This window comes from Desmodus rotundus, chromosome 9 (assembly GCF_022682495.2).
Source record: "Desmodus rotundus isolate HL8 chromosome 9, HLdesRot8A.1, whole genome shotgun sequence".
Taxonomy (NCBI): domain Eukaryota; kingdom Metazoa; phylum Chordata; class Mammalia; order Chiroptera; family Phyllostomidae; genus Desmodus; species Desmodus rotundus.
Genome location: NC_071395.1, coordinates 110133980 through 110149281, shown reverse-complemented (window position 1 = coordinate 110149281; position 15302 = coordinate 110133980). Strand labels below are relative to the sequence as shown.

The window sequence follows — 15302 nt, the reverse complement described above, 5'->3', positions numbered from 1 at the left end:
GGGCCTCCAGGGCCTCCACCTTTGGAGATGGGAACGATCTCTATGGAGATACACTGTTACCACAGAAGAAAGAACTTCATTGTGTAACTTTGAATTTGTATTCCATTACCAGCCTACAGAATACTATGAATATGCCTTAAATAAATCCTCTATAATTATTTTGTGATTTACATAATATAATGAACTATACTGCATTCCATATTTTGTATTAAAAAGCACTAATGCTGTCAAAGATAAGCACTTAAAAATATTCGAAAACAAAACAAAAATGAAAAACACAGAACAAAGAGGGTTCCCTAAGGACAGACAGCTTGCTTTCTGTATCATATAATTTCAAAAAGATAAATCCCAAAGCGGGAGGAGGGGCCGGCCACACCTCGGTGAGCAATGTGCAGCATCTGGGCCCGAAGGGAAGCGAGTGTGTTGGGGCTTGCAGGGCTGCTGCGCGGGCTGGGCTCGCAGCGGCTCCTTCGCAGCCACAGGGCCATGCGGGAGTGGGTGGGAGTCTGAGCTCCAGCTGGCTTGGCGCAAGTGCGGTCAAGAGGGCCCTGCTGGTGCGGCGGGGGAGCCACCAGGGGGATCAAAGGGAGAACAATGGCCACTGGTCCCCTTTGCACGTGATCACGACTTCCAGCCGTTACCAGGTTTCTACCAGTGGAGCTCAGCTTGAGATGTAGCCGGCCTTCTTTGGAAGACGACAGAGACCCAGGAAATCGCTTGGATTTCTTTCAGTCTGAACAACAAAAGGCACTTCTGCAGCTGGCCCCATCCCAGTTCTTCTGTCTGCTGCTCAGATCTGGCCACACCCAGACAGACCCACAGACCTGCAGACCCGCAGACCCACCTGGGGTGGGCGGGTTCTCCCCAGCACAGACCCCCCCACGTCTCCCACCTCTGCACAGGCAACCCTAGCCCCATTAAAGGTGAGTCTCAAGAAGGCCGCTTGGCCATTTATTTTGGTGGGAGAAAGGAAATGCCTAACGTTAAGGAGGCTTGGGCATTCTCAACAGTTCAAAGGCCGTGCGGCAGCTTCCAATGAGAAGATAAGAGTGGATGTTTCCCAAACCCGGCAAAGGTTAAGGCCATTTCCTTCTCCAGTCCTGGGTGAGTCACAGCGCATTTTTTTTTTAAACCAGCACTTAAATTCCACGAGGCAGCCATTATTATTTTCACTTTGCAGATGAGTAATAAACTGAGGCAAAGTGCAACGAAGCAGCTTCTCACCCGGCACAGGGCCACGCTGTCCCCCAGACCCCAGTCTGCCTCGCTCCAACACCCAGTGCTTCCGCTTTCCGACCCCTCACCCCCTCCCTCTGGACCGGGAGGCTGCAAGTGGTGACGGTTTCCACGAAGCCCATGGTTCCGCCACTGGGGAAGCCAACATCAAGACCAAGGAGGAAAAAGACACCTTTAGGAATGACTCCATAGCGGGTCGCAGAGCAAAGCAGGTGTCAAACCCTCGACTTACGGGGAAGGTGGCCAAATTCATTACCTTTTAACTATGACGATCAGGGGCAACAGCCAACAGTCCATGGTGCCTCAGTGAGTAATGTCTGAATTGACTTGTCCTCAACACTTAATCTGTAAACAGTGAGTGCTGTCCCTGGCTTAGACTTCCCGGGGGCTTACAGAAAAAATGCTACCCAGTCCTGACACTCCTGCTGAACAACTGTGTGGCCTTCCAACGAGAACTCAAGTTTTAAAGACTGAGGTATTTTTTCTGACCCACGTCCGGAGCACGGCGCGCTCCCTGCCCGCCAGGCTCTCACCGGACAGACACTGCCTACACAGCGTTCCACCTGCAACAACCGCAGAGCATGCGTGCTCGGAGCTGGCTGCCGCCGTCCTAACTCTGCACTTCCTCCCACCGGCTGGAGACGCGAGCCGGAAAGGAGCCGACGTGGAAAAGCGTGTTGCTGCAGACTGCTGTCAGTACTAGAACAAAAGTTGGTGGCTCACAATCCTTAACATTCTCCCTTCGGAAGTATTCAGAAAATTAAGGCAATTTTTTCTTGGCAGTTTTATTGAGATATCAACTCACGTGTAACACAATACTGAAGGGTTTAGTTTTCCTCCTGCCGTTGATCATTCCTGTCCTGTGTTACAATCACCCAGACTGTAGCAACACTGAAGAGGTTCGTAACACAAATGGAAACAAAACTGGACAGAAACTATGCACGCAACTGCGTAGGGAAACATTAAAGGATGGAAAATGAAATGGCCGCACTATGAGGACTGTGGATCAGGAGATTTTTTTTCTTTTGCAAAACATTCAATCTCGCTCTAAGAACCATCTGACACTAAAACGCACATAACGTAAGAGTAAAGCAAACCCTGACGGACAAGGATGACCACCAGAAAAGAGTGCCGCAGAGCCCCTGCCGCGAAGACCTCTAAGGAGAAGTCCGCGTGGACGCCCTAGCAGATGGCCTCTGCCGCCCCTTCCTGTACAGGAACTGAGGAAAACACTCCACGAGGGAGGCACACAGGAGCCATTTCCAGGACGGAAAGGGACTCATGGCTCCCAGGCCGCCCCACACAACGTGCCCTCCAAGGCGTCCTCAGGGCAACCAGAGTCCTAAGCACTTGTTTGAGAAAAGCCTCCACGCCTCCCTTTCCACTTCTAGAGCCTGGAGGCCCAGCAAGCCCACTCCAGCCCCAGCAGGCAGACATCCCGCTCTGGGCGACCCTGACCCCACCGAAGCAGCTGCGTGTCTGCAGTCTGTCCTGACGTGGTCGATAAAGAGTCTCAAGATTTCAACCTGACGTGCTGCCACTGCTGGCAGACTCCCGAAAGTTCTTCCTCAAATCAGCAGCCAACAGCATGTTCCTGGGAAACGAGCTCCTTGGGCAGTTTTCAGGTTCCAGAGAGTTTATTCTGATACTTGAAAAGATTAATAATAATGCCGGGGCAGGGGGAGGGGCTGGAGAGGGCAGGAAGTGAGGGAATTATTGAGTTGGTTCTGCCCAATACAAATCTAGACTCGGATGTCAATTAATAACATGTCTACCAAGTCACCTGACCTTCTGAAGGGAAATTCAGGTGTTCAGGTGTGTATGTATGGCCACCGAAGGCAGAGACACGTTCATGGTCCACTCGGCTGGCCAGGCCTCCAGGGCGGGTACGTGAGGACTTTACCAAGATCCACCACTACGGCGGAGCTCTAAAACAACCTACCAGTACAGCCCCAAACTGCCCAGCGAGGCACTGCAGCCAACTCACAAAGGTGCAGTGACATTTAAACATCTCAAGGGAACGTTTAAACTGGCTGCTGTGGCTCAGTGGACTGAGTGCCGGCCTGTGAACCAAAGGGTCGCTGGTTTGATTCCCAGTCGGGGCACACGCCTGGGCTGGGGGCCAGGTCCCCAATAGGAGGCGTGCAAGAGGCAACCACACATTGATGTTTCTCTCCCTCTCTTCCTCCCTCCCTTTCCCTCTCTAAAAATAAATAAATAAAATAAAAAATAATAAAAGAAATTTTCAAGGGGAACACAGCATTACTCAACCTCTCTCAGACACTGAGCAATGTATGTGTTATTTTCTCCGGCGGCTGCTAAGTAATACTGACTGTTGAAGCCACATACTTGAACAGAATTGTTTGGGATTTCCTTTGGCCTAGGAGGCCTGTGGAAAATCCCTGAGGGTGCTGGGAACCTAGAAATTCTGACCCTCGGGATGAGGGCCTATGATCACACTCACCCGGGCTGAGAAGGCTAAGCAATGCTAACAACTGTCTTTTCGAGTAGTTTCTTAAATCTGATAAAAATGACATGTGGCCCATAGGGTCTCACACTCACAGGAGATACTTGAGATCAGACTGACAAAATCACATTCACACCCACCTTCCCATTCCGCTGTCCCAATCACCCGGCAGAGTGGGGGCCACAGCCCTGGCTCCCCCGACAGCGGGCCCAGTTTAGGGCGTGGGCCCGTGGGCCCCAGCTGCAGGGAAGCCACGCCAGTGCTCAACCCAGGCCTTCCCGCTCCACGTCCACGGGACTGGCTCCAAGCTCTGAACACCACATTTCTACAAGACTTTTGGGCCTAAAGAATTTTAAAAATGTTTTAACTGGGGATCTACACGCCTTTTTAAAAAATACCAAAATAGCCCTGGCTGGGTGGCTCACTCAATTGGAGCACCGTCCCGCACACCGGGAGGTGTGAGTCTGATCACCGGTCAGGGCGCATACCTAGGGTGAGGGTTAGATCCCAGGTCAGGGAGTGTGTGGGAAGCAGCTGCTTGATGTTTCCCTCTCACCTCGAAGTTTCTCTCTTTCCCTTCCTCTCCCTCTAAAAATCAATAAAAATGTATCCTCAGGAGAGTATTTAAAAAAATAAATAAAATAAAAAATGCCGAAACACGTTTTCCTCACCCGAGGCCACCTCCTTGACCCAGAGACACGGTTTTGTTTTGACAGATGTTTGCCCCTTGGGCCAGAAGGCTCCTTCTCTGGGTCGCAGCCTGGACACTGCACCTCGGGGAGGTCGGCCTCCCAGGTAGCTGGCGACAGGCCGCTCAGCTTTCTCGGGCCAGGCCACCAATGCCCGTGTTTGTTTCCAAAGGAAGGGTGTGTCAGAGACAGTAAGCGAGTGGAAATACCTTCACCCACAGGAACTGTGCGAGTGGGGAAAAATAAACACGGGAAAACGTTCCAGGGCAACCGAGGTAAACTGCGGACAAAGGAGAGCGGTGAAAAGGGAAGCTCATGTGCCAAGGGCAAACAGATGGAGGAAACACTTAAGCCACCAGGCACCCAGTCCCTGAAGTGACCGGCTGGACCGGGGCTGCCTCGGCCCACTGGACTCTTCCCTGGACAGCACTGCCACCTACTGTTGAGTAAGCAGAACACCTGAGTCGGCTGCTCACTGAAGAGGCCAGACCAGAAACTCGGCGGGAGATCTGATGGCTGGAGGAGACGGAGCCTCCTTTTCTCCGGGCCAGAGCGAGCTCAGCAGCAGCAGAGCTGCCCCAGTGCTCCTGACACCATGGGCCGATGGATCAGGAGCAAAGGGGGGGTCCCCACAGGTGAGTCTGCAGTCACCATTTATTAGCCAAACCCCCGAATGCGGGACTTTGCACTCACATCTGGTAACCCCAAACATCAGAGTGATAAAACGAGGCCAATTCCCAGCCTTTGTACTCTACAGGTGTGGACTTTCTGAAGGCACCAGATAATGAAGTCAGGGAAAACTCAGGTTTGCTCATCCCTAATGCCCAAGTCTCCCCAGGAAACCCTTTGGGGGTTTGTCTAACCCCAATCAACAGCTTTTTTAGGACGTGCTTGACAAATGGTTTCTTAAAACCTGTCTGAAAGAGGCTGAGGAACAAGGAGTTCACTGCCTCCCAAAGCCGCTCAACCCACTTTTGGCCAGAGACAACGGGAAGCTCGTGGTTAGACGAAGATGAAGGCAGGCACACTCCTGCCGTGTAGTCCCGCGCGGCGCTTCACGCGGTGGCCGCCTTCCCTCCCCTCCCCTCCCCAGACCGACACAGCAGACACAGCTCCCAGCTCCTCCCCAGTCTTCTCTCCCCCTGCCCCATAACCCTTCCTCACATGCTGCGGCCTTAGGTCCTCACCTTGCAGACTCTCTCCCCTTGAGTGTGCTGCAGGTTAACCGCGGACTTCACTACCCCAAAAGCAGCTCAATGACGCGTGGGAGGGAAACAGTACTATTTTTCATAAAAAAATGTTGTTAATATGTAATAGGTTGGTTATTTTAAAATAAGTATTGATTTTTTTTCAGTTTTAACTCCTAAGAAAATAAATATCAATGGAGAAAGCCAAAATGAAGAAAAACTCTTTGATATTCTAATTTTTAATTGTGTAGAGGAACCCAAGTGTTCTGAGAACTACTCTGGCAAAATTAAAAGCCAAAAAGCGATGAGGAACCAAGATGGCGGCGTAGGTAGACACACTGCGCCTCCTCGCACAACCAGAACTGACAGAGAATCGAACAGTAAGGGGGACTGACACCAAGGAAACAGAAAATAATCATTCATCCAGACTGGTAGGAGGGGCGGAGACGGGCACCGGGGTGGAGAGGACTCGCGTGGCTGTGGCGGGACTGAGACTGGCGGAGTGTGGGACAAATGGCGCAGGCAGTCCGAGCACTAGCAGACCCTGCGGCCCCACATTTGCACAGATAAACCCAGAGGGCCAGACTCAGAGTGGCGGAGCGGGGCAGGCAGAGTGGCGGGTAGCACCTTGCGGCACCACATTCGCCCACAGATAAACCGGACGAACGGCGGGCAGCAAAGCAGACCGCTGCGCAACCCAGGGCTCCAGCTCGGGGAAATAAAGCCTCAAACCTCTGATTGAAAGCGCCCCTGGGGGTTGGGGCGGCAGCAGGAGAGACTCCCAGCCTCACAGGAGAGGTTGTTGGAGAGACCCACAGGGGCCTAGAGTGTGCACAGGCCCACTTACTGGGGAACCAGCACCAGAGTGGCCCAGTTTGATTGTGGGTATCGGAGTGGAAGATTGAAATCCGGAGGAGAGTGAGGCGGGCGCCATTGCTCCCACTCGGCCCCTCCCCCACGTACAGCATCACAGCGCAGCTACCAGCATTACCCCGCCCCGGTGAACACCTAAGGCTCCGCCCCTTAAAGTAACAGACGTGCCAAGACAAACAAACAAAAAAAATGGCCCAAATGACAGAACACTTCAAAGCTCCTGAAAAAATACAACTAAGCGACGAAGAGATAGCCAACCTATCGGATGCACAGTTCAAAGCACTGGTTATCAATATGCTCACAGACTTGGTTGAATCTGTTCGAAAAACAGATGAAAAAATGAAGCCTATGCTAAGAGAAACAAAGGAAAATGTACAGGGAACCAATAGTGATGAGAAGGAAACTGTGACTCAAATCAATGGTATGGACCAGAAGGAAGAAAGGAACATCCAACCAGAAAAGAATGAAGAAACAAGAACTTGGAAAAATGAGGAGAGGCTTAGGAACCTCCAGGACGCCTTGAAACGTTCCAACATCCGAATTATAGGGGTGCCAGAAGGAGAAGAGGAAGAACAAAAAATTGAAAATTTATTTGAACAAATAATGGAGAACTTCCCCAATCTGGCAAAGGAAATAGACTTCCGGGAAGTCCAAGAAGCTCAAAGAGTCCCAAAGAAGCTGGACCCAAGGAGGAACACACCAAGGCACATCATAATTACGTTACCCAAGATTAAACGCAAGGACCTACATCCAAGATTACTGTATCCAGCAAAGCTATCATTTAGAATGGAAGGGAAGATAAAGTGCTTCTCAGATAAGGCCAAGTTAAAGAAGCTCATCATCACCAAGCCCTTATTATATGAAATGTTGAAGGGAGTTACCTAAGAAAAAGAAGATCAAAAATAGGAACAGTAAAAATGACAGCAAACTCACAGTTATTAACGGCCACACATAAAACAAAAACGAGAGCAAACTAGGCAAACAACTAGAACATGAGGGTTGTCAATAAGGGAGTGGGAGGGGGAGAAGGGGGTAGGGGTACAGAGAATAAGAAGCATAGATGATGGGTGGAAAATAGACAGGGGGAGGGTAAGAATAGTGTAGGAAGTGTAGAAGCCAAAGAACTTATAAGTATGACCCATGGACATGAACTATGGGGGGGGGAATGTGGGAGGGAGGGGGGTGGGCAGGATGGAGTGGAGTGGGGGGGGGAAATGGGACAACTGTAATAGCATAATCAATAAATATATTAAAAAAACAAAATAAAAAGAAATACAGTAAATCCCCTGGCTAGTGTTGCTCAGTGGATTGAGCACTGGCCTGCGAACCAAAGGGTCACCGGTTCGATTCCCAGTCAGGGCACATGCCTGGGTGGTGGGCTAGATCCCTAGTTGGGGGGTGTGTGAGAGGCAACCACACACTGATGTTTCTCTCCCTCTCCTTCTCCCTTCCTTCCCCTCTGTTTAAAAATAAATAAATAAAATGTTTTTAAAAAAGAAATACAGTAAATCACAAAAGCCAAGGAGCAAGTATAAACAACACGTGTTTCCAACCTTCTTATAAGATGGAGAAAGGGGGGGGGCTGAGCACAAAAGTCACATTAACGAACTTCCCACTTCTGCCCCCCACCTCCAGGATTCTTCCTTTCTCATAAAGGCATGTCATTCCCTGGGGATCTGCTGTTTGAATCACTGTATTCCAGAAGGGGTGACAGTTAGGTGCACCCTGCTCTTCAGCCGACTTCCCCAGGAGGCTCCAGCTTGGGGCAAAATCTGGCGACCACACGCACAACAGCTCCAGGGCCCGCAAACTGTCCCTTCCTTCTACCATGTCAACACCGAGACGGCTCCCTGGGCTGATCATATGCACAGGCTCCAAGGTCTATAGCCCAAATACTACGACAGAGGCCAAATACTGAGACTCCTGCAAGGCCAGGCAGAGCTGTGATCTTCCTTCCAGGTCGCAGGCCTACCCTCCGGCTTGGACGAGGGAGCCTGGGTTCCTTAACACGCACGGAAAGGAGCCTGCGTTTGTTGTTCCTGGGATACGTTTTCCCCTCCTGCGTGCTGACACTAAAATGTCTCAGTAAAGGGTTTCCTTCTCAGCATCGTCCACAGCCTTTCACGGGTTCAGTTTAGCGCTTGTACCCAGTGCTATGCAATCACAGCATCAGTTCCAACCTGAAAGAGCTCATGTGCATTTACAAACATACAACAACTTTAGATTCTGACTGCGTATAATTTCCCTAAATTCCACCAGGTCACCTTGAAGGCCTCCACGGGCTTTAAGGCAGTTTTTAATCACCAAATTTGGGCCCTATTCCCTGGGCCTTTCGGGATGCAATCAGTCTTCCTCTTTTGGAGGGAGGGGGGCAGTCTGCCCCTAAGGACCGTTTCCCTGACAGGCACACTTGTTCTAATGCCCAGCACAGAGTTGGAGTGCGACAAGCCCACCCGGCACAAGGGGGGCGGTTCTTAACCCTCATCACGTAGGGGCGAGGAAGGTGAGGGGAAGGAAACACTAATTATTCTCGGCTGCTACCGGGATGGAAGTAGGAGAACTGGCTACATCGTTCTGAAGACCATTCTGCATGGTTTACCCCAGAGTGGAAGGGCTCAAGCCTGGAAAAACAATGATTAGGCTCAGCACCCCCAATAGCAATGGGGGGGGGGATCATTTTCTCACCCTCTCTGGCCCTTCTTCACTCCTAGACAACTGAAGAGAACCCGGAGCACACAAGGCGGCCTTTAATGCTTCCTGACTCTGGAAACACTCCCACATGTACTCCCCCTGCAGGAGCAGCAACCCCACAAAGCCCGCCTGGGTGCAGAGCACCGGCAGGCAGCTGCACTCAGCCCGGCCTCTAGCCTCTCTGGCCTGGAGATCTTGCTCTGTCTGCAAGGCTGAAGGTGCAAACTGCCTCAGGACTTACTCATGCCACAGTGGCCTCCAGGTTCCTTTATGAAACTGACTTCACCCCAGAACATCTGCAGTGGGCGCACAGCGTGTTTGCGGGACAGACCTGGACCAGACGTGTGAACTGAGCCATAATGTTAAAATGCCCTGTTAGCATCCAGCCACCCACCGCAGCCAACGCCAAGTACCTTTGGGTCATCAGCCTCAGGTTTTTCAGTCTCTGAATCGTCATCTTCCTACAAGACAAAGAATTTAGAGGATTAAGCTTAAAAGAGTGGGCCTGAGGGTTCTCACATGCATAACTAGGGGCTGGAGCAAATTTCCCCAGCCTGGGTCATTCCACCAAGAACCCCTCCCCTCCCCTCCCCTATGACCCGGAGCTGGAGAAAGAAGGGGAAAAGGAGATGTTCTGGGGGAAACGAACGTCAGCAGCTCAAAGTCGGTACTCCAGCAGTACCATTGTCTACACTAATGAAAACGCCTGAGACTTATCACACAGGGAAAAATGGAGAAAAGGCCACAATAAGGCCGGGCCCCACCAGGTAGAACAAGCACACTGTTTCCAATGAAATATCAGATACTGAGAACCAGAAACACGCACTTTTTCTCCTTTGCTTCTCACAGATGCAAATACAGCCGACTCAGACCTGTGATGACCTCATTGACTGCCAGGGCACTGTGACCCACACGCAGCTGCACCCTGGCACTTCAACCCAGCAGCCCTGGCACCAACAAGAACAGAAGGAAGGTCGGTGTCCAATGACCAGGGCAAGTGACCCGGGAACGGCACAACTAATGGGCCATGCCCAGCCTTTGTGGGACCCCAGGTGAGGGTGCCCTGCCTCCACCCGAGTCCTCCCAGACCTGCCACCTACTGCTCTATCCAGCCTTGCTCCTTATCCAAACTGCCCACCTGACACAAAGCGCCACACGGGCAAGGCAAGGCATTCTCCGAGGCACGCATGGTTCCTTGCAGGCAATAGCCCCCCCTTCCGCTGAGTGCTCGTGAAGGTCAAAGGTCAGCTTCCCTATCAGGTAGCCGTATTCTCATCTATCCGATCCACTACCCAGAACACCCCAATGCATGGGAACTTTTGACTTAATACCCAGGCAACAATTAAGTTTCACTTGAAACTGTTGTTTTTCCCATCAAGCTAGCCTGTAAATTAAACAGCGTTCCAGATGTTAATAGAAACATCTGCTGAGAGACTTGAACAACCTATTCCGATGGGTTTGAGATTTAACTGCCCTGTGAGGTGTCAGTGAGCCAGAGGTTGTAAAGGCAATCTCCATAACCTCCTTCAAACGAACCCGATCAGGCCAAATATCAGAGACGCAGCTCAGCCAAATACAATCACATCTGAGAAGGTCTACATGGGGATTTAACGAGAAGATTTCACAAAAACATGAAATAAAGCCTAAATATGATGAAAATCCTAAGGGAAACAAATGTGGAATAACACTTCAAAACACACTACGCAGAACTACTGAAGAAAATCGTTATGGATGTTACGCCAGAATGCAAGCACTTAAAAAAAAAAAAAAAAGAAAGCCAGGAAAAGAATATGACTTTCAAAGCCTTTCTAACCAATTTCAGTCAATTCTGACTTATCAGCATTAACGGTGGGGCTAAGAGCATGAAAATATCTTCCCAAAGAGCAGACACTACAAAGCACATTTTCGTTTACTTTGGAAAGCAGTTCAATGGTAATATTTAAATATCAACGCATAACAAAGTTTTCAAACAAATAGTAAAAGTACATCACCTTTCAATTAAAGCCATTGCTAAATATCCAGGTTCAACTTTGCATGTCTTTGTGCTAAGTACCAACTCGAATCCTTGTTTTGTTTTCCCCCCAAACTTTTAATTTCTGGCTCATGATACTTAGGTGATGGCATATCTAAGGCCTTTCTGGTTGAGACATGAGCTCTCTTTTGTTAGCCAACACACACTGAACTTCAGGCGAGATTTGTGGTCAAGAACCAAGGGCTCTGTGATAACGAGTGTGAAGTAAAATGCCGAGAAAGAAGTTAAGAAGGATTAAGTCACACACGCACAATAATAATTTTCCTTCCTAATCTTTTAAATAAGCTAAAGATTTGAACGCGCCCCAACCAAGATTAAAAATAATACAGTGTTGACTGCAGATATAAATGATACACCAATTAGAATGAATACACTGTTACAAATAGAACAAATATGATCTAAGAAGGAAAACCACCTTAAAACCCTCACTGATATCAGGGTTAAATAAAATAATTCACTATATTTTCCCCAAAAATTAAATTCAAAGGTTAATACAAAATGCCCCCGGCGAAAACAGATTTGACTTACAAACAGAACTGCCACTATCCGACCCAGTTGCTTTAACTGACACCAAAGAGTGGGGGGGGGGGGCGACATTAGGTAGGAAAGGGAACGCTGCTGGAACAGTTCAGGAAGTTTCTAAGCAACGAAATGGTGCTCTGCGCAGCTGTGGACTCGGGCGCAGATCTACTAACCGACTGTTTGCTGTTCTCGTCCTCTTCTTCTTCGTAACCGTCTTCGTCACCCCCGATGCGGGAAAAATCATCCTCTCCGTAGGCTTCAGACACCAATCCACCTTTCTCCTCTGAAACAGAGGGGAAAAATAAGAATGAATAAATGGGGGGAAAGTGCAAGAAAATCGTTCGGTGATTTGAGTGGCTAGAACTGTGTCTTAGGATAAAAAAGGAACCTAAATCTCTCGTGTTAAAGGACCGTAGGCCCCAGACTCTGCTGTCTGAGCACCTCTGCAGACGTGCGCGCGCCAGGGGACCCATCTCCTCATACGAGCACGCTGCCATCCTCATTTCTGTGTGTCCTGCCCTAGGGACAGGACCTAGAACAGGGGGCACTCCAAGGGATTCCCAACACACCTACCTGAGAAACAATCTTTTTCTACGTTTAACACAAAACAAACCACCACCAAGAAAACCCCCAAAACAATACAAATTACTGGGAAACCACCAGAGAACCTCCTGGCTGGCAAAGACCAACACAAAACTGAGAGCACCTAACTTAAGTCCAAGCCCCTCACTTTCCATTGAGGAAACTAAGACCCAGATATGTTAGGTAACTTACTGCCTCTCTACACTCCCGCATAAATCTGTTCCCACTTCCTGACATCGCGATTCTCACCCTGAGTAGGGCAACAAAATCACTGAGGAGTTTCAACAACTCACAAAATAATGGGATCACCAAGGAGCTTCGTAAAGTTCACACACGCCCAGATCCTACCCTAGATCTCCAGAATTAGACTCTCGAGTCTAGTGGAGACCAGGTACAGTTTTTAAAACCGCCAAGATGCGTCTAGGGCACATTACTTAAAAGTTAAAAACGCAGTAAGACACCACCTGTATCACCCTCCACCTATGTTCTGCTCATCTCTCTCTTCCATCAAACATGCTCAGAGGGAACAGGTAGCCTGTTTCACTAGCCTTGGACCCTCTCCACCCTTTGTATATCCCTCTGCCCAGCAAGATGCCCGGCACAGAGATTTTCAGTAAATTTTGGCAGGATAATCGAATCGACGGAAGGAAACGATGCATTTTTACCAGAGAGCGTCGTTTCAGGACCCCGACAGCGCTTCGGGGCTCCGGGACCCGACCCTTGGGGCACAATGACCATCTCTTCCCCCTCCCGCCCTGCAAGGGGAGCAGCAGTCGCAGCAGACACCTGCTTCTCCCCTTCCACCTCCCGACTCGGGCCTCACCAGCCGCGCTGCCCGCCGTTTCGACTCCAGCCTCGCCGTCAGACTCGGGCTCCGAATCTTCTGCGTACACTGCCAGAGAAGACAGGACATTCTTCTTCCCCGCCATCTTACTCCCACAGCCCCGACCGGCCTCACTCACTTGACTACAGAAAGACGACTTCCGTACGGAAAGGCGACTTCTTCCGGGTTCCAGGAGAACCCGCGCCCGTTCCAGACCGGGAACCAATCAAGACAGCTGTTTCTGAGCCTGGCCCCGCCCCTTCGGAAAGCACTTCAACGTCACTACTGCGCGACGGACACAAGGTTGCCGGAGTTTTACCTGGTAGTGAGGGTCTAAGCTGTTCGGTTTCTCAGAGTTGGCGGTGGCGAGGGAGCTCCTCCAGTAGTTCCGGAGCCAGCAGGCGTGAACCTCCTCCACCCACCTAGTGCCCTTCGCTCCTGGGCGGCCCACGGCCGGCTTTGATACCTTGGCGTGGAGGGGAAGACTTCAGCTGAGAAAGGAAGAAAAGAGTGGATTGGGGGCTCCGAGGAGGAGAGCGGAAGATCTCTTCTCTGGGAGTGGGGGAGAAGGGATCGGGGTCCCGGGGAGAAGAATGGTCGTCATAGCCACGCTTACACGAGGAGCGGAAGACGGATCTTAGACAAGCAATTCCACCTTCTCCAAACTATTCCGAAGACACTGTGTTTCTCCTGGTGATCTGATTTCTGGTTTTGTGCTCTATATACCGTGCCTGGGATAGTTCGATTTTTTTTTTTTCTCCCACTGACATAAAAGTTGAGATGTTAATTACCCAGGAATGTATTGCTTGAGGCTGTTCACCTGGAGCTGTATTACTTGAAGATAATACATTGCTTAAGTGCAATAAAGCAAATGTATACTCGTAGAGAAAAATAAGCAGTATTTGAGTAAAAGCAGAACAGAGGGCTGTTGCCACAACCGTATGATCGTCACCTTTGCCTTAACCTCTGGCCACCGTCTGTCGCTGAAATGAGCAGCCACCATTCCTCTGGTTTTGACCCTGAGCATCGAGTCCGGAGCACGCTGAAGAAGGTTTTTGGGTTTGACTCTTTTAAGACGCCTTTACAGGAGAGTGCGACCATGGCTGTAGTGAAAGGTAACATTGCAGAACTACCTGTGTCTGCATTTATGCTGACTATACCGAAGCACTGCCTAGAACATCTTCCTTCTGACCCTTCCTACCTCCCCACCTTTGGTAATAACTGGTGTTGGAAATCTTCTAGACTCCTCACCCAAAACTTGCAGTTTTATTGGCAGAGCCACTCAGCTGTTCTGTTTCTTACACTTCATAGCCAGAGCTACAGATTGTCTTTGAAAACAGTTCATAGAGTCCCACTAGTTTGTGTGGGGGTGGCAGAAAGAGCCTAATCCAGTCACTGACGTAGGTCATCATTTTGTTAAAGATTGAGTGGCATGGATCCCAAATAGGGAAGGAAGGAGTAATAATGTCATAAACCTGAGATTTGTTGACAAATGGAAGTTGTGAAGAGAGTGTAATATTAATTACACTAACATTTGTAAACAATAGACATCTAAGTGATGTTACTTCCACGTCTACACAGATATGCCCACTCATCTACGAAGTACTCAGCTTGCATGGCTATTTACTTCAATCATATATCCCAGCCAACTCAGATTTCTTAACCTTGTGGTTAGGACCATTATCAGAAGTGCTTTGTGTGTTTTTCCAAATGTCCCTGTATCCCTTTTCATAGACAAGATGGGATGGGAATTAAGATTATATTGAGAAGCCCCACGCCCTGCCCAGCTGTGTGCCACACACTCTGCTAGGGCATTTTCCTACATTCTCAATGAATTTTCAACAGCCTTGAAGGAAAGAGGTAAAAGGCAGGAAGCACTGAGGTATTGTCTTGTACTTTTGCAGGTGACAAGGACGTCTTTGTGTGCATGCCCACAGGGGCAGGAAAATCTCTGTGCTATCAGCTCCCTGCTGTGTTGGCTAAAGGCATCACCATCGTCATCTCTCCTCTCATTGCTTTGATTCAGGTGAGGCTCGGGGATTGAAGAGGGTGCCCCGGGGAGGTTAGGGAAAGGTCGTTTACACCTGGAAATTTCACTTCTGCTTTCTCTGCTCTTCCCTCTTACTTTCCTTGACTTGCTTATTTCCCTTGCTATGTTGGGTTTCTGAATTGCCCGTAGGTGGGCCTCTCCGCTAGTGCA

The 15302-nt window shown here is 49.8% G+C and overlaps 2 protein-coding genes across 4 annotated transcripts in view; one reads left to right on the top strand and one right to left on the bottom strand.

The window, feature by feature from the left end:
* SAP30BP (SAP30 binding protein) overlaps positions 1-13423 on the bottom strand; it is a 31494-nt gene extending 18071 nt beyond the window's left edge. Inside the window, exons 1-3 of one of the 2 annotated variants that reach the window (XM_024553690.3) lie at positions 13103-13423; positions 11871-11980; positions 9557-9604 (exon numbers count right to left, since the gene is read on the bottom strand). In XM_024553690.3, coding sequence (XP_024409458.1) covers positions 9557-9604; positions 11871-11980; positions 13103-13208 — 264 coding nt within the window. In that variant the 5' untranslated portion in view covers positions 13209-13423. The remainder of the gene's footprint in view (positions 1-9556; positions 9605-11870; positions 11981-13102) is intronic. The other variant, XM_053910620.1, reaches the window with a different exon arrangement.
* RECQL5 (RecQ like helicase 5) overlaps positions 13402-15302 on the top strand; it is a 30773-nt gene continuing 28872 nt past the window's right edge. For both annotated transcript variants that reach the window (XM_024553688.2, XM_045190110.2), the window contains exons 1-2: positions 13402-14217; positions 15007-15128. In XM_024553688.2, the coding sequence (XP_024409456.2) occupies positions 14091-14217; positions 15007-15128 (249 nt within the window). In that variant the 5' untranslated portion in view covers positions 13402-14090. The remainder of the gene's footprint in view (positions 14218-15006; positions 15129-15302) is intronic.